At 41.2% G+C, this 19,081-nt stretch overlaps 6 protein-coding genes across 13 annotated transcripts; 1 reads left to right on the forward strand and 5 right to left on the reverse strand.

Moving 5' to 3' along the window:
* Window positions 1-6: 6 nt before the first annotated feature.
* On the forward strand, window positions 7-1,322 carry Gnmt (Glycine N-methyltransferase). The gene is made up of 4 exons (XM_002053705.4): window positions 7-258; window positions 320-447; window positions 503-759; window positions 971-1,322. The coding sequence occupies exons 1-4, from the start codon at window positions 44-46 to the stop codon at window positions 1,238-1,240; spliced, it is 870 nt and encodes a 289-aa protein (XP_002053741.1). The 5' UTR covers window positions 7-43; the 3' UTR covers window positions 1,241-1,322.
* A 1-nt stretch (window position 1,323) lies between these two features.
* LOC116651611 (uncharacterized) lies at window positions 1,324-1,844 on the reverse strand. Its single transcript, XM_032438354.2, has 2 exons — window positions 1,724-1,844; window positions 1,324-1,582 (listed from the first exon to the last, which is right to left on the reverse strand). The coding sequence occupies exon 2, from the start codon at window positions 1,571-1,573 to the stop codon at window positions 1,391-1,393; it is 183 nt and encodes a 60-aa protein (XP_032294245.1). The 5' UTR covers window positions 1,574-1,582; window positions 1,724-1,844; the 3' UTR covers window positions 1,324-1,390.
* A 307-nt stretch (window positions 1,845-2,151) lies between these two features.
* On the reverse strand, window positions 2,152-4,411 carry mbo (Nuclear pore complex protein Nup88). Its single transcript, XM_002053704.4, has one exon. It carries the CDS (start codon window positions 4,345-4,347, stop codon window positions 2,230-2,232), a length of 2,118 nt encoding a protein of 705 aa, XP_002053740.1. The 5' UTR covers window positions 4,348-4,411; the 3' UTR covers window positions 2,152-2,229.
* A 354-nt stretch (window positions 4,412-4,765) lies between these two features.
* On the reverse strand, window positions 4,766-7,061 carry Cyp313a4 (Cytochrome P450 313a4). Of its 4 annotated transcripts, XM_002053703.4 has the most exons (7): window positions 6,809-7,061; window positions 6,550-6,747; window positions 6,308-6,493; window positions 6,151-6,223; window positions 5,974-6,100; window positions 5,328-5,916; window positions 4,772-5,260 (listed from the first exon to the last, which is right to left on the reverse strand). In XM_002053703.4, exons 1-7 carry the CDS (start codon window positions 6,960-6,962, stop codon window positions 5,100-5,102), a joined length of 1,488 nt encoding a protein of 495 aa, XP_002053739.1. In that variant the 5' UTR covers window positions 6,963-7,061; the 3' UTR covers window positions 4,772-5,099. The 4 variants fall into 4 exon arrangements, with proteins under 4 accessions (XP_015027535.1, XP_015027536.1, XP_015027534.1 ...); XM_015172049.3 differs by lacking the exons at window positions 6,550-6,747; window positions 6,809-7,061 and having other exon boundaries at window positions 4,766-5,260; window positions 5,974-6,080; window positions 6,151-6,228; window positions 6,308-6,438; XM_015172050.3 differs by lacking the exons at window positions 6,550-6,747; window positions 6,809-7,061 and having other exon boundaries at window positions 4,767-5,260; window positions 5,974-6,080; window positions 6,308-6,444.
* A 534-nt stretch (window positions 7,062-7,595) lies between these two features.
* kar (monocarboxylate transporter 10-like protein kar) lies at window positions 7,596-16,712 on the reverse strand. 4 transcript variants are annotated; one of them, XM_070207204.1, is made up of 7 exons: window positions 16,576-16,712; window positions 14,642-15,030; window positions 9,842-10,206; window positions 9,001-9,784; window positions 8,850-8,942; window positions 8,691-8,789; window positions 7,596-7,930 (listed from the first exon to the last, which is right to left on the reverse strand). In XM_070207204.1, exons 2-7 carry the CDS (start codon window positions 14,997-14,999, stop codon window positions 7,902-7,904), a joined length of 1,728 nt encoding a protein of 575 aa, XP_070063305.1. In that variant the 5' UTR covers window positions 15,000-15,030; window positions 16,576-16,712; the 3' UTR covers window positions 7,596-7,901. The 4 variants fall into 4 exon arrangements, with proteins under 4 accessions (XP_070063305.1, XP_015027533.1, XP_002053738.1 ...); XM_015172047.3 differs by having other exon boundaries at window positions 16,553-16,711; XM_002053702.4 differs by having other exon boundaries at window positions 14,642-15,253; window positions 16,553-16,708.
* Window positions 16,713-17,372: 660 nt separating this feature from the next.
* Su(fu) (suppressor of fused) lies at window positions 17,373-19,019 on the reverse strand. 2 transcript variants are annotated; one of them, XM_070207206.1, is made up of 3 exons: window positions 17,919-19,019; window positions 17,470-17,859; window positions 17,373-17,408 (listed from the first exon to the last, which is right to left on the reverse strand). In XM_070207206.1, exons 1-2 carry the CDS (start codon window positions 19,017-19,019, stop codon window positions 17,539-17,541), a joined length of 1,422 nt encoding a protein of 473 aa, XP_070063307.1. In that variant the 3' UTR covers window positions 17,373-17,408; window positions 17,470-17,538. The 2 variants fall into 2 exon arrangements, with proteins under 2 accessions (XP_070063307.1, XP_070063306.1); XM_070207205.1 differs by having other exon boundaries at window positions 17,373-17,411.
* Window positions 19,020-19,081: the final 62 nt, after the last annotated feature.

The following is a 19,081-nucleotide window of genomic DNA, read 5'->3' on the forward strand; positions in this document are numbered from 1 at the left end:
TTTTATTTCAGTTTGATCTGCTGGCCAGTGCTAAACACTCGAAATGACAACCTCGGCTGATAGCGTGTTCGTAACCCGATCGGATGGCATCTCCGCGGAAGGAGTACGGGATCAGTATGCGGATGGTAAGGCTGCCAAGGTCTGGGAGATATTCATTGGTGATAAAAACTCCCGCACTGACAACTACAAGAACTTCCTGGTTGATTTGCTGCGCCAGAAGGGCTGCAAACGCATCCTGGATGTGGCATGCGGCACGGGGTAAGCCACACAAATTAATAAATAATAATAAATAATAAATATATATTATGATTCATACCAGCGTTGACTCTATAATGCTGCTGGAGGAGGGCTTCGAGGTGGTGTCCGTTGATGCTTCAGACAAAATGCTGAAATATGCGCTGAAAGAGCGCTGGAATCGTCGCAAGGAAGCCGCCTTTGATCAATGGAGTGAGTTACTAAGCAATATGTATTTTTAGCCAGGTCTGATCTAGTGTTTATACAGCTATTGAGGAGGCCAATTGGCTGACGTTGTTCGACGATATTCGGGAGCATCGTCGGGAAGGTTTCGATGCGGTCATTTGCCTGGGCAATTCCTTTGCCCATTTAATGGACAGCTTTGGCGATCAGCGCGAACACAAACAGGCGATCAAGAACTTTGAGAAATGCCTGAAGCCAGGCGGCATACTGCTGATCGATCATCGCAACTATGACAACATCCTCGAAACAGGCGCCACGCCAGCCAAGAGCATTTACTATAACGTAAGTTTCACACTTTCATCGTGGCGCCAATTAAAAGCAATTAAACAACACATTTCATTGACTTGGGCTTACAACATGCGCAGTCACCGTTTCACTGATAACTTATTTAATAACACTTAAAATATAGGAAAAAATCAGCATCATCATCGTCATCATCGACACAATTTTAATCGCCCTTTGGAATGACTTGCATATTGAATTGTTTTTTTAGACAAGCCATACGGCGGACATCAAAACATCCGTTTTATTCTATTGTGGCAAGGCAGCTCTGGTCTCCATGGACTACCAGATCGAAGGCAATAAGCTGGCCAGCGAGTTCCGTCTCTCCTATTATCCGCATGAGCTTAAGCGTTTCACGGAGATCCTTAGAGAAATCTTTGGTAGCCAGGCCAAGCACAAGCTATACGGCGACTTCAAGGATATGAATGTTGTGCAGAATCCGGCATTCTATATACATCTGATTGAGAAGCCTAGGGTTTAAGTACCATCATAATGTATTGCCACTGTGGACACTTTACACATATTTTCACACACAAATACAATATTAGTTTTGTTTAGAGAAACTTTCCGTTATTTCATTTTATTATTCAAATTGTTTTATTGAATATATTTATTTTTATATATATTCCGTCTAGGTCAGTATTAAATATCTGCTGATTATAGCGCCAAAGCAGAGCGACACCATCAGCACCTCGATCACAAAGGGTGAGTTTGTTTTGATGTAGTTGGACATCTGCTCACAGATTGATGCCAATCTGGCCAAAATTACCGATGTCATTTCCAAAAGGTACGCTCGCAACCGATGGCAGGCCATGGAATGGAACTGAAACGCAAAAACATATTTAAATTCACCTATATAAGCATATATATACGAGCCATTCATTAGCTATGCGAAATTCATTTTCGCTTTCGAACGAGGTTCAATATACCTATACACTACAACTATGCATATTTAAGTATATACCTGTGTCTAAAGAGGCCCCTCAGTAAAACAGACCCCGTTTGCTCTGAGTTGCCCATAAGAACCTTGTCGTTCTGTTTTTGAAGCCCCCAAGAGTACTCAGTATCCCACGGTCCAACCCAGGGAATATGTGAATTTAGTTGTTTTTATTTCTCTTTGACGGCGTCATTCTCGTCAGCAAGCCCATTCCCGATGTTTATTCGATTTTTCTATTTACCTCGAGTTTTTTTTCAAGCATGCGCAGCAAAATCAACAAATTAAAAACTCAAAACAAATTGCAAAAATTAAATAGTATATTAAACAAAGTAAGTGACAGAAACGGTCTTATGAACAAATCAAATCATTACCATTATAATCAATATCCAAGACACATCATGTTCAAAATACAAAACCCTAGAAAAAACGTATTTTCCAACAAAAAAAAAAACAACTTTTACAGAAATACTATAAGGTTGCTTTAATTTAAAACAAAAGCACACATACATTAACTTATTGGATGTTTAGAATTTTCATAGACCAATAATCTTATTTATTCGCTTCACATCAGTTATCTGACGATCAATCTCACTGGACAGCTGAGTAAGGATCTCCGTAATGGTGCGTCGCTGTTTTTCTGGCAGCTCGTAGACGTTGTTCTTTGCCATCTCTTGGGATTTGGCAATGTGGTAGCGTTGTTTGTTGAACGTCTTCTTAGCCGTGTCCAGGGCGGCTGCCATGCTTTTGGTGGCCTTGTTAATGCGTGCCACTTCCAAGGCAAACTCGCGCTCAGCTAAAACGCTGTTCGGCAGTACTGCATTGGCGTCCTGCATCAGCTTTTGGCAACGGCGCATCAGGATCTCTTGATTATCGCTTATTTCTTCGAAGCGTTCTGCCAGCTTGTGCGCACGCTCGCTTATGATTTCTCGTTCTTTCTCCAGACTTTTTATCTCCTGCAGCTGCTGTTGTTTCTGCAGCTTAATGCAGTTTATGCGCTTGGCGAACTCCACGCGCACCAGCTCGTGTCGCTTGAGGTATTGAGAGCGCAGCACCTCTATGGCCTGGTTGAGCAACTCGTAGCGCTCATGTGCGGAAGACGATGCCATTTTGTCGGCCAGAATCGGTTGACTCACGCTACGCATCAGCAATGCTTTGATAGTATCCGTAAACGAAGGACCCTCACCCTGCTGTCCAAGCACATCATCTGTGGCTGTGCGCTGCAACTGTTGCTTGGTGGTAACCAGTAATTGTGAATCGATGACCAGCTTAAGGCTAATTACTTGACCGCTGCTCAGCAACAGCACAAGTCCAGCTGGCATTTGCATCAGGGCGATGCCAAAGACAGCATTGACGCGATCACTTGAATCGAACTTAGTGCACAAAATATATTCGGCGCTGGAGGGTGTCGATAATACCAGCTGATCATCTTCGGCCTCACTATCCAAGAAGCGCTGCAGCTCAGATATGAAGTTAACAGTTATAGAGTGAAGTCCAGCATTGTGATACGCAAAATAACGCATTTCGTTGATCAGATCTCGTTTCAGGTGAATGGGGCAGCTATAGGCGCCGTTTGTATCATTAGCAGTTCCCGAGGAAAGGCCCAACTCAAGTTCAACGGTTTCAGTAACGTGCAAGGTCCACTCCGATGGCTCAATGATCAAGCATTCATCCACGTCGCTGAACGAGTGCTCTTTAGTCTCCGACTCCAGCAAAAGCGCATGATGCAGCCTACCCGTTGACTCGGCAATGATCACAGTTGGCGGTAACGATGGTATGATCAGCAGAGCACACGACTCTAGGCCATAGTTGGCGCTCGTCTGCGGTGTTATGGTAATGGGTCCCTGCAAGCGCGTTATTTCCGAATCGATGCCTGCGAGCATCATATATATGTTGCCATTCTCACGCAATATAACAATGGGCCACTCCACCTTCTCCTTGCTCGTTTTGGCAGCAGACTGCGTTTTGTTGTGTGTGGTAGAGAGACTAGTGTTTGCTTCATCGTTGGCGCTAGATTTAACAGCGGGCGCAATATCGAAGTCAACGGAAGTTTCACCAAAATCCGAAAGAGATGTATTTGCACCAGTTTTGACTGTGTGCGGGCCAACCTTCCACACATGGCGCAACTTTGCATGATTGTACACGCGCATTGTGTTGTTGGAAAGCAGCACCAACAGCGTGGAGTCAGAGACGGAGTCGGGATGCCAACGCAGCTGACGCACCTCCAGTTGAGGATTGTTTTGAAACAGCAGCGCATCCAGATTATAAGTACGGCACGTGGTCTGCGGCTTGCCATCCATGAAACAGCCGTCCGGCCCACTGCGGCGTGGTACATCCAATATTGTCACACCCCGCGGTCCACTCAGCGCTACAAGCGAGCCCTCATGGGAGACCACAACACGATCGACATTCAGACCAATCGAGTTGGATGGTATTAGTGTCTGGTAGCTGACTTTGGCACGCTTTGGTTCCGGCTGAAGCAACGCTACGCGCCAATTTGTGACCAGCAAGCAGGAATCGCTTGAGTTCCATGCGTACAATAGATCATCTTTGCAGTCAAGTAGGTTCTGCGTTTGCGGCACAATCGGTAGGCCATTGCGTATTTTGGCAAACAATTCCGTTTTATTCAATTCCAAGACATCTGTCAGCGACATTGCAGCACAATTGAAAATATATTTACAATTATATTACAGCCGGCAATATGACAACAAATATCGATAATTCACGCTTTGCGATAACTATTATTAAATACTGCAGCGCCTGAAAATAGTGTTGTATAGGACTGAAACTATCGATAAGTGCGCCATCTTTTGAAACCAATTCATGCGGTGTTTCTATTTAAACACGAACTTTGTTTATAGCATAAACATAAAATCGCTAAAACCAATCAAAGTGAAAGAAAAACTTTATTAAATGAAAATGCACTTAAAGTCAAGAACACCATGTATCTAGAAACGGAAATACCCACAAAAAAAAACCTTTTTCAATATATTTAAATTTTCTTATACTTATATACATGCACTAATTCTGTTTTTACATGGTTTTTATTTAACCCGGTTTTGAAAGAAACAAATTTTAAATTTCTTAACGCGACGATTTTTCTAAAATATTTTCATCAAATGTGTTAATATTTTGTGAACTTACATATTATATATGTGATTTAATAAAATAAATATGAATACTTGTTCTTAAAAAATCCTTGTTTTTTACTAATTTTAATAGGTTTTAGAGTTAAGGAACCAATCACCTATTTTTGCATACGATCAATGTCTCTTTTAACACGGATTTTTCTGGAACCAATATACCGTATAAAAACAGAATGAGGTGTATATTCATAACAATTATTTACTCATATTTACACAATGTAAGAAAATAACATAGGTATGCAGAATAATAGCATAAGCTATCAAGTTCTCCTTTGTAGCGTCAGTAGCGGCACTGTCTTAAGTTTTATAGTTATGTCCTCTACAAAATAAAGATCTTCAAATTTAAAGCTAGTTGAGAATTTGTAATTCCTTAGCAATTTCGCCAACGTAATTTTTGCAGATATCATAGCATATCTCCAGCCTAAAATTAAAATCATTGTTTGTCGAATAAGTCTTAATTTAAATGTAATAAGCAAATATACATTTACCTATGCAATTCCGAATGCCCTTTGTGAAAGGTATAAATGCGTATGGATGCTTATTTTGGTAATGATGGGGCAGAAAGTGTTCCGGATCAAATGTTTCCGCGCCCTCACCCCAAATTTTCTTACTGCGATGCAGGTGAAATATATCGATGGCAATTTGAACTCCCTTTGGAACAACAACTCCACTTGAAAGCAGTACGTCCTGGGACGTTTGCCGAGAGACGACTGGAACAGGCGGTATCACTCTCATTGATTCGTTTAGAATAAGATCCAAATAGACCATTTCCTGTGTATCCGCGTAGGTTACCTCGAAGTCTCCAGGGTCGGGAAACAAAGCGAGAATCTCCTCAAATGCTTTCTCCTGGTATTTGGGAAACATCGAAAGCAGAATTAATGTATAGGCAACCGTGTTGGCAGTTGTTTCAAAAGCTCCAAAAACAATAACATTTGATTCATCTTCTACGTTTTTCCAGCTGAAGATGCCACGTTTTAGCAGGTCTGTTGCTAGGTTTAAAAATATGTTTTTTTCCAAGGGGGAAGGATTACCATTTTCAGCAATTTCTGCATCTCTAGCCAGTTTTCTTTCTATTAGCTAGAACATAAATCAGGCTATTCATTTCCATAAAATTAGAGTGAATGCTTGTGCTACCTTTCTGATGAACCCACGTATCTCCGACTTGGCGCTCGAGTAGCGCTCCTCCTTGCCGAAGAGTTGACGTACGGTTTTACTACTAAGCCATGGTGAAAAGCACATGTCTGTCATAGATTCCAAAACACTATTAATGGATAGCAAAACTCATTTGTGCAGATGGCCGATATTACTTACCATTGATAATCCTCGAGCAGACGATTGTTGTTAATGCCCCCATCCAACTTCACATCACTTCCCATTGTGGTTTCTATACTTAAATAAAAACAAAATGCATATAAATTTAAAGAGAGCTCCAACTATAGGAAGAACAGCTTTAATATTTTCAACTCACGCGTTGCTATGCCCAAGGTAAAATATTGTAGATACGGTATCAAATCCTTTTCGCCATCATCCACTAATGTGTCGAATAGCTTGAGAAGAGCTTTTGTCTCGTTGTTGAAAATGGGCAAAAAACTAAGCAACACCTTGTGTCCAAATGCCGGATTCAGTAGCTTGCGATGTACGCTCCAGCGAGGATCTGAAAAAGAGTGTGGGCATTTCTCTCATTTACAGCCATTGTAACGCTTTGCATACCTGTCAAGCTGAATAATCCCAAGCCAGCTCCATCATCGACGGCCTTGTAGATGATGCCCTTGTTGATGCAATGCGGTGATGTGAATATATCCTGTATAATTTGTGGATCGCTCACTATCATAAATGGTATGGGACCCAGCCAAGAGAAAATGGTGGGTCCATGCTTATCCAAATAGAAACCGAATTCTTTCAGCACATCTGAGAAAACACACATTTTGCTTGTTAGAATCCACGTAAAATTCCTCATACAACCACGTACTTTCCCTGCGAAGCAGCTTATGTGCCATGCCAATTATTGGATAGCCCTGTGGGCCAGGTATCTTAAGCGTTAATAGATAGAATCTGCGGCGCGTCCACAAGAAATAGAACCACGATACGAACAATAGAGCGCACCACAACTGCCACGTTAACATATTGAGCTATCCCAAAGGTGTCAAAATAAATCACTTGGAGCCTTGATTGTCTCTCTACCGATCGAGCAACCGAGCGTTTGAAAGCGCGTCAATACTATAATTACAAATTTCTGTGTGCACCCACTTTTTATATGCCGGACGCTGAGACTATTTTGGGGCCCAAGAGATATGCGTGTATTGTCACGAATTGGCTCGTGACTTGACCGAGTCCCAGTCGAAAAAAAAAACTCGGCTAGAAAACGACGCAATCATATAGACGTTGTATGGAAATGGACGAGGTGCGGGTACGCATCAATGAACCCAACATATCAAGTAATTTTTTATTGTGATTTATCGATGAGTGCCTGCATACAAATTGCTATAATTTGCACTAATGGGTAACAGTAACCAGCCAAAATACACTACGAGTCTAATCGACTCGGCTTATACGTCATCAATTGACCAATTCCAGTCAGGTGCCAGCGTAAATAAGTGGACTTGTGTAAGCTTTCATGGAGGTATATTCGTTATATCCACAGTCATATGTCTATTGTGTGTGGTTCGCGTAATACAGTTTGTTTCTGGTTTATAGTTCCAGATTCTTATATGCCTTAGAATTGTTAACTTCCTTTAGAGAGAAACACACATTGCCAATTCTAATTTTTTACAATTATTGATTTATTTTGCATTTCAAATATGTCTTAGCCTATAGTATACACATTTATGAAAAAAATAAGTATTACAATATGTACATCAAGTACACGAGAGTCTCTCCAACAAAAGGTCTATTCAAAATATTTGTACATCGTCCCGTATGTACAGTAGTCAAAAATGAATGAACACCTTTCTTTATGCGCTAGATATGCTGTTAGCGATATGATCATAGATTAAAATGGCAGAAAATATTAATGATAAAGTTTTGTGGAATTTTGAGATTTGAGCAGACGACAGCGACTTTATCTAGGATCCTGGCCTGTCGATGGATGTCTCTGAAAGAATTACATGTTTATTAAGTTTAATTGATATTATCTTATTCAATCATATACAATCTCCATGCACTAGTAGATGTGAGCCACTAAATATAGCATTAAAATAAACAAAATATTTAACACAATGTGCAGCAGTAAATTACAAAAGCTATGCATATACAAATACAAATTAAATTAAAGTTGCATTTATTTATTTACAAACGATATTTCGGTGCAACTTACGAGCTACAAAGCACTTAAATTTAGATCAATATTATTTAAACAATACAAAAAGTTGTAGATGAATGTGTTCGAATGCGTGTGTTTTGCAATGAAGATGAAAATGTTATGCTGAAAATAAAATGTTTGCACACATTAAACAAATTAAATTATAATTATGTGCACAAAAATTGCTATACTTATAGGGTGGGTTAAATTTTCAAGATAATAAAATACTACCAATATCACATTCTTAAAGTAAGTAAATAATTTCGTGAAACTATCTAAACTTGTGTCTTTAAGGAAATCAATATTTTCTGGAAGCCCGCAGTCAAATATATCCATATTTATATATAAAAAGCAAAGGCTCAGTAAATCGAGTACTTATAATGGCGTTTCTTAGAATCTTCTAATGCAGTTAAGGATCTAGAGGTGTGATTAAGCAAAGCAGTGTGGGATGAGATGGGTTTTGAAAAGTGCATGTTAGTCGAGCTACTGGGATGAACGCAAATAGTTGTGCAACAGCAGGCAGTAATACTAGTTTGTCGTTCTGAGTACGAACCAGTTGCTGGATCTGTCATATCCAAATGCCCGTTGACATGCCCATTGACACCATTTGCATCTGTTGCCGAACCCATGAGAGGTGCTTGCGACTTGACAGCTAAAATAAAAGTAGCATCATATTAGCAAAGGTTATATAAAGTTTAGTTATCCTGCGCACCAGTTGCTGAGCCGTTGGTTATTGCATATCCATTGGACTTGGCGCCGCTTTCGCTGAAACTTGAACCCATAAGCGGCGCATTAGACTTCACAGCTGAGAGACAAATCAAATGAGAGTTTATTATGGCATAGACATATAACTGAATGCTTACCACTCATGCGATAGTCGCCATTGGAGGAGTTTTCAATGTCACTATTTTGCCGAGCAACAACTCCGTTCGTATCATTGCTAGCGGAGTCATTCCTTACGCAACGCATGAGGAACAACAGCGAAGAGCCGAGCAGTGGCGGCAGTCCAGCTAGTATCAATGGCAGTGTATACGAGCCGGTACGCTCGAATATCATGCCAGCAACGGGCGGGCCAATAGTCAATGGCAGCGAGCAGAGACCCAGCAGAAAGCCAATGGCTTGCGTGGCGCCCGAGGGTCCACAAATCTCATAGGCGATCGGACCAAGCAGCGAAATGAAACAGCCGTCGAATAGGCCCATTATCAAGGCGAACGACACGAGGACCACATACGAGCTGGTCAGTGGCAGCAACAAGGTGACCAGGCCTATGCAGACCAGCGACAGCTGCTGCAGGTACATGCGATTCACGCCGGGCATATCAGCTATGACACCAAATATGAGACGGCCAATGCCCGAGGTAACGCCTATGCACATGACGGGCAAATTGACATCCCTGCCGGGAAAGGAGGTCTCCACAAACTTCATCATGTGCACATAAGGCACAAAGTAGCCAAACAGAGCCAGTGGCACGCACAGGGCCCAGATGACATAGCGCTTTCGTTTCCAGATCTCCACATTGATAATGGAACGCATGAGTACATTAAGACGCGAACGGCCATCCTTCTTCTTGGTCGAGTGCAGCGGCAGATGCAGCGGCTTGTACACAAACGAGCAGACTATGATAAATGCCGCCATAAGACTCATCATCTGCGGTTTAAAATGTGGTTAGACCAGATTAGCTCCATTTGAATAGTAGTCACTTACCCTTAAAGTCGTCTCCAGTCCATAGCTGCCCAGCAGCCAATCCAGACCGGGTGGCAGTATAACAGTAAACACGCTCGATCCGGCAGTCACAAAGCCGCTCACCTTGCCCAGATAGCGCTTGAAGTAATGCCCTAGGATAGCCAGTGTGGGCGTGTAGGCCAATGCACCGCCCAGCCCAAACATGATGCCATATGTAAAGTACAAGGCGCTGATATTGTCCGAGCTAAATGACGAAAGCAACAGCCCGCCGGATGCGAGCATGCCACCAATGAAGGTGGTCAGCCGGAGTCCAATCTTGTCAGTCAGGCATCCAGCGACTGGTGACAGGAAGAAGGTGGTGCCAATTGCCAAGGAGCCAACCAAAGCTGCAAGCAAAACAACAACAAATTATAATTCCTTTCATTCCTTTCACTTGCATATTTACAAATATAAAAAAATATGCATCTATATAGAAAAATTCTTACAGAGATCGGACCACTACATCATATCGCTCACGTTCGGTCTTAATTGGTCGGTCTCGGCAATTATGGGCTTAACTATGATGCCTTAAAATAATATGATTCCATATAAAAGTAGCATATTATATTACTTTATCAGATTACTTAATACCGCAAAGCTATTTAATCTTTGACACCTCCACTCTTGTTTTTCTCTCTGCGAAATGTTCAATTGACAATAATCGTTACATAAAAGCCGACAAATTGCGTTTAATAAATCGAATCTCACGCAATTGTGGTTAATTATGAATTGAACTGTTTTTTCCAAGCGGATAGCTGAAGCTGAAACGCTTGAGTGCCGTCAAAGGGGTTTTCAAAAACTAATTCGTTTGAGCAATTGGCGCGATCGCTGACTCAACGAGTTAGCTATTGGATTTATAAGGGGTGTCTGGGAAAATAAGATAGGGAATTTTCCTTGATTATTGAACATAATCATTTTGAATCTTCAATTGAACTTTGTCATTTAGTCCATTTGGTTTCAAGCGATGCGTGAAGACACAATCGTTAATCGCACGTGAAAGAACACCTAACTGACATATTTGGGTTAATTCTTTGTTCAATAAGCGCCCTGTTTTGATAAGCGAAAGTCGTGATAATGCACATACAAATGCTCATTAAATCAGGCGACGACATTCCGTAATACCAGATGTAAATAATGCAGCTGTCAACAATAAAAATTAGCTCAAAAGATCAGCAATAATTGTTCACATACTTCCTCACGAGAAATAAACAGCAGATTACATGTAAATATGTAAATATTTATATATTCAGTAAGTGCTGCAAATATTGGCCAAAACCGTGCAACGCATAAAAGTATCTGCGTCTTGTGCAAAAACAATATATATTTAAGTTTTTAGACTGCTTGCATGGGCTCATTAACCTAAAATTAGACTTGACCTACATTCAGCTAGAAAACCATGTCCGCAATTTGTCTAGCAACCTATGAAATCAATACCCCACAACAAACACACACACATACACTCACCCACTCACCTACACACGCACACACATGCCACATGCACATGCAACTAGCCGGATATACTCGTGCGTTTTGGGCAACTATGGCGGCAACCCGGCAACGAGAACGGGCACATTCAATGTCAATGCCACAGCCAGACATAGAGAGACAGAGAGAGAGAGAGAGAGAGAGAGAGAGAGAGAGAGAGAGAGATAGAGAGAGAGAGAGAGGGAGAGAGAGAGACAGTCAATAGCATGCACATGCATGCTTGAGAGAGCTTGAGCGAAATATAGAGGGCGTGCGGGCAACATAAGTATTAGATAATACCCATAAAAATTGTTCTATCTTTCTTTTTGAAACATTGCCAAAGGTCTATAAAAATCAAACTAAACAAAGCTGACGGCAGTAAAAGCCGCATTGCATCAAGTTTTTGGCGGGCATGCGAAACAGTTTCAAACCTAGGACAATGCATAAAGATCGTAATAAAAGTCTAGGCAACAATACGATTGTAAGGAGTTAAGGTTTGGTTCTTTTCATTTCCAAGTTCTATAACTATAAGGAGGCATGACAATTGTATTACAAGCTGGAAATAAATTTGTAAGTCTCAATGGCATATGCATATAAATAATAATATTGAACACATTTTCACTCCAGTTCAAACCACATGCCTACAAATATTTTATGCTTAAGAATAAGTATTTAAATTAGAATATGTGTGGTACAAAAATCTGTTATTTCATTCATGAATTAAACTAGTGACGTCTTCAAAGCGTATTTTTAAACCCAACCTTGGAAAGGTAATTGACGATTTAATGAGTAAAATGACATTGCTTATATTTTCATTAAATTGTTATCAGTTTAGAGGGGTTATCAGTTTCACGTTCAGTTTCTATATTTGTTTTATATTTATATCATATTAGTATTTGTATTTCAAGTGGAGCATAGAGTGTATTTATCACACTATTTCTGTAATCCGGTTAAGGGCTTAAGCATATGCTAATTTATTGCAAGCGCGCCAAATGCAAAAGTTGTTCTTCTTATAAATAAGACGCACACATCGATGCTGGCTTAACGGCTTGGATTTGGATTACATGAAGCTTGAATCATATGGCGGAACTTAATCCACTCAACCAAGTCAGTGGCTAGAGCAGCAATAACCGCGACCCAACGCCAGAGGATCGCTGTCAAGCGCCGCCACTTGCGGGGCTTCCCGAGCCGTTTGGCAGCGCCAGTCTACCAAGTAACTGGGTCAGTGGCATGCGGCATGCGGCATGTGGCAAGCGCAATTGTGTCCATTATGCTAGCCGGCCGTCTTTGGTAGCGGCTTTTGTCTTTGGCCAACTGCATTTGGTCTTCTTTGAAAGCATCGTTCCACTCGCGTTCTACGCGGCGTATGCGCGATGTCGCCGAGCTATGCACAAACCTTGACAAACAAATCTTAAATCAATTCAACTTTCTGTTTGCTTTTTCCAGAGACGTCACCAGTTCCTCGACTATAGTTCACCGTGTGTGTGTGTGTGTGTGGGTGTGTGTGTTTGTGTGTGTGTTTGTGTGTAGCACGCAAAATTATTCCCAGCAAACGACCCTTTGCCTCTCCTCAATTTTGAACTCTCATCGACTCCAACGACTTGACATCGTCATTGCCGGCTCGGTGTTGAATAACGTTTTGTGATTCAATAAACTTTCAGCAATTTAATTCACTTGACGTCGCACATACATGCATACATAAATACATGCATATACATACATTGCATGCACACATAGCACTTACATGTGCCAAGTTTTATTGAACTCACAATATAAAAGAATATCGCTTTAGATCGTATGTCCGTAGCTATTCCAACACTTAAATAAAACATTCCATCAAATAACATGCCAAAATTTGTGACGCTGTCAAAATCAATTGGGAATCAATATGTGTGCCTAAACATGCGATTTAATTAAACACTCTTCACAGAGCATATCCGAAAGAAAAATATCAAATATATAAATGATATGATATGACATGATTTATCTGCCTAGAGCTAAAAGATTGATTTTAGCATGTGAATATAGTATCACAACCAACAACAACATGACATAAACATTAAATATGAGCAGGTTGTCTCTCTATATCTTGTAAGAACCTCCCAGATCTATCAAAATCGGGCTACTAAAATACATCATTCCCAGAAAACAACAAGTCGTATATTTAGTTACATTTCATTACAATCGAGTTGAATATAAATATATACGACGTCTGATATACATTTGTAAGTGTATAAAACCCTTCATAACATTTCTCTTATATTAGAATTGTACGCAAATCTTTGGCTAGCTATATTTGATTGAAGGCGAATGATTGAAATTAGTACACATTGAAAATATCAAAAAGGGCTATGATGGTTTTGTGCAAAGGTAGAAGGAGGCATCTCTGATCCCATAAAGTATTATATATATTCTCCTATAACATGTGCAGTACGTGTCTATCATTTTTAGTCACCAGCTCGGCTAGTATTACAAAAAAATTATAAGAGCTTAATGCACCAAAGTCATTTTGCATATAACTTGCTTAAAGATCGGACAGTAAACACCGAAGTTAATGAAGAATATATATTTTAAATAGTTAATTAAAAAGCTTTGCAGCTCGCGCCGTGCGTTTGTTTTCGTAAGTAGGGTTCTGTGTATCACCCAGTCGAGCTTTTCCGACTTGCTTTACAAATAAACTCGAATTAAGATTTATCTAGATTTACAAACGAATTCTATTGGAAATCAACAAAATTCTATTAGTATATATCCCGATAACGTTTTATTGAAATTTTCGTAAACGAATGCAATTCTTTTGGTCTCCCTGCATAAATCAGCGCATATAATATACTGAAATCCGGCTATGAGTTCAGAGCTCTTATCACTATTTTCATGCAAATGGTGTATATGAATGTATGGTCATAAATCTCTACACATTTATGTGTATATGTAGTCCAAGTAATTAATATGCATTCGAATTGCTGTCAAGTCGATGGGAAAAACAAGTGTTCAGTTCCCAACTAATCTGTTTTGGCTTTCTGACTAATTGCTATCAATCGAGGACTGTCACGATTTCCAAATCAATTTGCCTTTGGCCCTGCTCTGAAGGGATTAGGTCCGTGTGCAAATTGTTTTGCGCACCGCCCCCCTTCCCAACCCTATTGTTGCTTGGGCAGGTCTGCAAGCCCAGCAAATATGTTAGGTATTTGGTTCATGGTTCGAAGCAATGTATGAACCAGAATGTATTTATTTAGTTTAGTTCTAGTTTAGTTAAAGATACAACTTATAGTAATAAAAACATTTAAATTCCGGGTTCAAGCCGGTTCGTTTGACACTTACCCGCTTTGCTGTTGGCCTCCGCATCGCCCTGTGCCGTCAGCCGCTCCGTTAGCAGCTTATGCAGCACGCCGTATGTGTTGATTAGGCCAAAGATGACGCCGTTGCATAGGAACGCACTGACCATTACCAGCCAGGCCCTCGCACCGCCATCTGGCGGCTCCTTGCCGTGTATATCTCGACAGCAGGGCGCCTCTATGTGTACCTGAACGCCATTCGACTGGCTCTTGCCGTTGGCTGTGGCTCTGTGCAGCTGCCCGTTGTTGGCCAACGTAGCGTGTCCATTGGCCAGTTGCTCGGCACTGACAATACGACCATTTGGCTTACTGGCGGACTCGTCTAGCGGCTCATTCTCGGCCATGGCTGCGGCTGGATGTCAAAGCGTGCGGTTTCTGAAATTTCAACTGATCACAACACGCCTCTGGCACTATCTACGATATGATCCGTCTATGCGGTTTATGGCTAAGCAGCGCAAGTTGAACGGGTACTCAAACAGTTGCTGAACCGTAAACCGTCGCGATTTTAGATTTAATTGTAATTATCTTTATTTGCACGGCGCATTTTCAACTATAATTGAGACTTTTCTGATGCAATGGTATTTATAGTATTCCAGTACTTGAAAGCATTTGATGGTACAGAAATCGGCAGATATGCGACAATCAATAAATGAAGGAATTTAAAATTTAATTGTTTTAAGTAAGAATTATTTGTACATATGAAGACTTTGTTATATAGGAATACTATGTATTTATGTTTCTACGTGTTTATGTATTGTATACGTTGTTTTATACAATAATATTATACCCCGGCAATCTAACTGTTTTTTTTTTTCATACTTTCAGTAAATGTAAGAGGTCACGTTTGAAACTTAGAGCAACAATATCTTTTCATTTCAATAGCTCCACCTTGTTTTTTTTTTTTTTTTAGTTAATAGAAGCTAGAATTTAACAAAAAAACAAAAAGTCTTCTTCTCTTCTCCCTTCTCCCATATTCCTGCTAGTAGCATACCCTTGATTTTAATATTTAAAGTCTTTCTTTAAGCTCTTACAATTGCATAAAGATCTGACAATAAACACAGAAGTTATCTAAGAAAGTTTGTGTAGAAACAAGTACGGAACGCGTTTTTACGTGTTTCTGCGTCTGTTTTCGTATATATCTAGGAGCAAGTGCTGACAAGCAGCTGATTGCAGGGTATCTTGCGCCTGCGAGCACATTCACAACTATCAAAGATAATGTCTTGAAATTTATAAGTTTAGACGAAAGAGTTACGTATTAGGCTTCGCTTGAAAACCAATAGATATTAGATCTTAAAAAGGATAAATGCGCAGTATATCAGCATTGAGTTATTATATAGTTCAAGGTTTGAACTTGGCTGCACATATTACACCGACTTATTTAAATGGTGTAGTTTAATGGCCATGGCTAATGAAATTTTCTACACATCAGACTATTTAAACACAGATACTAATGTAAGCCTACATATATATATATATATATAAATTAAGACAATCGTGTCAGCAAGAATTTAAGCTTTTAACACGACCACAAGAAATGTTTTTATCAATAATTACTTTTGGCTGGCATTACAAGCCAAACGAAAAATTAAAACTATGCAAAAAAGAAATTTGCCCACAACAATGCCAAAGTCAACGACGCGACACAAAAACAGCTACATTTTCAATGATATGCGAGCTCAACAAAGTTGTAAAATCTGTTCATATTTCGGTTTCTGTTTGCACCCATTTGGTAGGGAGCATTATCAGGGCGCACGTGTCCGACGAAGCGCCAAAATGTGCGTTTCAGGGGGGGTCACAATAAAAAATCGAAGGTAGCTCACGATTACGCAATAAACAAACTAGATATGCTTGATGTAACTAGAGGAGCGTGTATTTAGTTTGAAAACTTTTGCCTTACAGCCTATTTAAATGCACTCGGACTTTATGTTGAACGTTTTTTTGTTGATCCCCTTGGACACTGTACGGCGCGTTTCGCCGCCACTGGATGTCAAGACGTAGACTTTTTGATAGCCGCCAACGAATCGAAAACCACACACAACCGAGCGCTTGCGTTGCCGGCAACGGAATGAAAAATAATTCAATTATTTTCTACGAGCAGTTTTTTTTTTTTTTTGTTCGCAAAAATTTGTCACTTACTCACGAGGCGCCTAATCGGAGACGGCGGACCAAGCACAGCACAGCACACACACACGCACAACACACACACAACAGACACACACACACACACCGTGAGATTGCGAGCATTCTCTGTGGTAAACAAAAAACAATCGACGGCTGCTTCTGCTTTTGCGGTAACGTTGGCAACGGCCGCGCGAAGATGGCCACATAAACAAAACATTGCCAAAGCAGACGAACGCATTCCAATCAGAGGTTATATTCCCTACTCTATGAACTGAGATGCATTCGTTGATTTTAGTCAAATCACATGATCACTTGGTGTACCTAACATATCAATAAATTGTGGGGATTTTGTGCGACCAAAAAGGTTCAATTGATTTCAATTCCCAGAATTAGAAACTGAAGTTTATTGCCCACGGACAACACTGAGACATGGTCTTTTTTTTTTTGTATATTATAAATTGATCATATCCGTTGTGGCAGCCACACATCAAAGTAGTCCCCCCAGCATTAGCAGACATTTCAACTCAATGAGTCCGATTGAAGCATTTGTGGCGCCTTGCTTTGAAGAAATCCACACACAATGCGAATACGCAAAGTGGTTTTTGAGTTTTATGTATTTCGCACAAACGTGTCTACTACATAATATGCTATAATATAAATATATTCGATTTAAAAGTAAAATTTCAAACTTACGTGTTAGTGGAAGATTCATTTTAGTTATAAGTATAATACTAAGAATTGAGCTTTTCAAACAGTCGCTCTTCAATTCACAGGCGCCGCCTCAATGGACATGGCCGTGGGCAGCGCGCAGGGCGGCTGATCTACAATAAGCTTAAAGTGCTTATCAGGCCAATCGAATTCCAGACGCTGTGTGGGTTCCGTTTTGCCATCCAGTTGTGCATTGCGAAATGCCTCCATCATGCGTGGCACCAGATCATTTGGTATGAGCACCTGTATCCAATAGCCAAGCACGCCAAAGGGCTCGCTGACGGTGACGGCGGCTCCCGTTACAGTTTCTGCGACCAGGGTCAAGGCCAGATGCTGTGCTTTAAATGTGAAATGCCGGCCATGGCGTATGCGATCCTAAAAAAGTAAATATATTAATCTTGATACACTATAGCCCACTAATGTCTCGGGTGTACCTTTATGGCCAGCAGCAAGTACTTGGCCGCATAGGGCGCCAGCGTTATTTCAATGCCATCCAGCGATATGCAATCGGGCGCCTGTGGCTGATTGTCCAGCGGGCATGATTTATGCAACGAGTTGCTGCTCATCGACATGGACTGTGGAAAACTGGGCTCCTCGCGCTTCATTTGTGATTCAATCAACTGCCGATTATTCTCTTCACTGGCGCAGCGCTCGTTCAGGCACCGAAAGTCCACCTCCTCTTTAATGGTTGTGGTTGGCTTGAGCTCACGAAACGTAAACTCCGCATTGACGCCAGCCAGGTCAGAGCCCTGTTTCTCTAGGTCGTCTTGAAGATTTAGCAATGTCTCTGGAAACAATTCGAACACGCTCATTGTGCGCTGCATATTGGTAACCAGCCAATCGCCGCCTGTCTGCACGTCTTTAGACAAAAAATTCAAGACGCCACGGCCGTTCCAGCGTGAAGCCTGTTCCAGTTCCTCCTCGGTTACGCCAACTATCTGACAAAAGTCCACAGTGCCAAAGGGTGTGTCAATTGAACCCAATTGTGGATCCTGTGCCACCAGCAGGCTTTGCATGCGCGAATTGGCGCTGCCGTCCAAACCCTTGCGCCAAGGGATATTGTCGCCAAAGCACAGACCGTTGCCAGTTTGGAAACAGTAGCGCGCAATAGATTGCAGCAGATTTGCAGGCCAGGTGGGTGGCCTGATCGATTTTTCTGGGCATTCCTGTTGCTGGCGTAGCTCAGCATCAGTCTTAGCCAACCGAAAAGTCAGCTCAAAACCCATGCCCGAGCGGGTGGTGTGCTCCTCTTTGAGATGGACGCGCTGATCGCCATGCAAGTCGCTAAGCCCGAAGCTAACATAATGCCAGTGCGGGGGTATTCTCTCTGATTCGCCCTCGCCCTGGCCCCTGTTGCTGTACATGCTTATATAGTCGAGCGGATCGGAGCCACCCAGCCAGTATTTAAGCAGTGTCGTCACCTGCAAGGGGTTCGGCTGATCCGGATACACAGATATCAGGTGATCAATGAGAGACTTCAATCCAGGTGGTGGCTTTAGCTCTGCATTCTTTTCTGAATTTGTTGGTGCAGCCATAATAAAACGTTCGTGTTAAAACAAAAAAAAAAAATAAACATAACTAATCGATTATCCGAACG

Source organism: Drosophila virilis, chromosome 2 (genome assembly GCF_030788295.1).
Source record: "Drosophila virilis strain 15010-1051.87 chromosome 2, Dvir_AGI_RSII-ME, whole genome shotgun sequence".
NCBI classification, from domain to species: Eukaryota; Metazoa; Arthropoda; class Insecta; order Diptera; family Drosophilidae; genus Drosophila; species Drosophila virilis.

Coding starts and splice junctions, on each gene's coding strand:
- Gnmt (XM_002053705.4), top strand. CDS start 44: ATGACAACCTCGGCTGATAGCGTGTTCGTAACCCGATCGGATGGCATC. Junction 259..319: donor GATGTGGCATGCGGCACGGG/GTAAGCCACACA, acceptor GATTCATACCAG/CGTTGACTCTATAATGCTGC. Junction 448..502: donor AGCCGCCTTTGATCAATGGA/GTGAGTTACTAA, acceptor GTGTTTATACAG/CTATTGAGGAGGCCAATTGG.
- kar (XM_070207204.1), bottom strand. CDS start 14,999: ATGGCCGAGAATGAGCCGCTAGACGAGTCCGCCAGTAAGCCAAATGGT. Junction 8,943..9,000: donor TGGCGACTATCGCATGAGTG/GTAAGCATTCAG, acceptor TTTGTCTCTCAG/CTGTGAAGTCTAATGCGCCG. Junction 7,931..8,690: donor TATGACAGATCCAGCAACTG/GTTCGTACTCAG, acceptor TAATTCTTTCAG/AGACATCCATCGACAGGCCA.
- mbo (XM_002053704.4), bottom strand. CDS start 4,347: ATGTCGCTGACAGATGTCTTGGAATTGAATAAAACGGAATTGTTTGCC.
- LOC116651611 (XM_032438354.2), bottom strand. CDS start 1,573: ATGGCCTGCCATCGGTTGCGAGCGTACCTTTTGGAAATGACATCGGTA.
- Cyp313a4 (XM_002053703.4), bottom strand. CDS start 6,962: ATGTTAACGTGGCAGTTGTGGTGCGCTCTATTGTTCGTATCGTGGTTC. Junction 6,748..6,808: donor TAAGCTGCTTCGCAGGGAAA/GTACGTGGTTGT, acceptor GTGTTTTCTCAG/ATGTGCTGAAAGAATTCGGT. Junction 6,494..6,549: donor GGGATTATTCAGCTTGACAG/GTATGCAAAGCG, acceptor ACTCTTTTTCAG/ATCCTCGCTGGAGCGTACAT.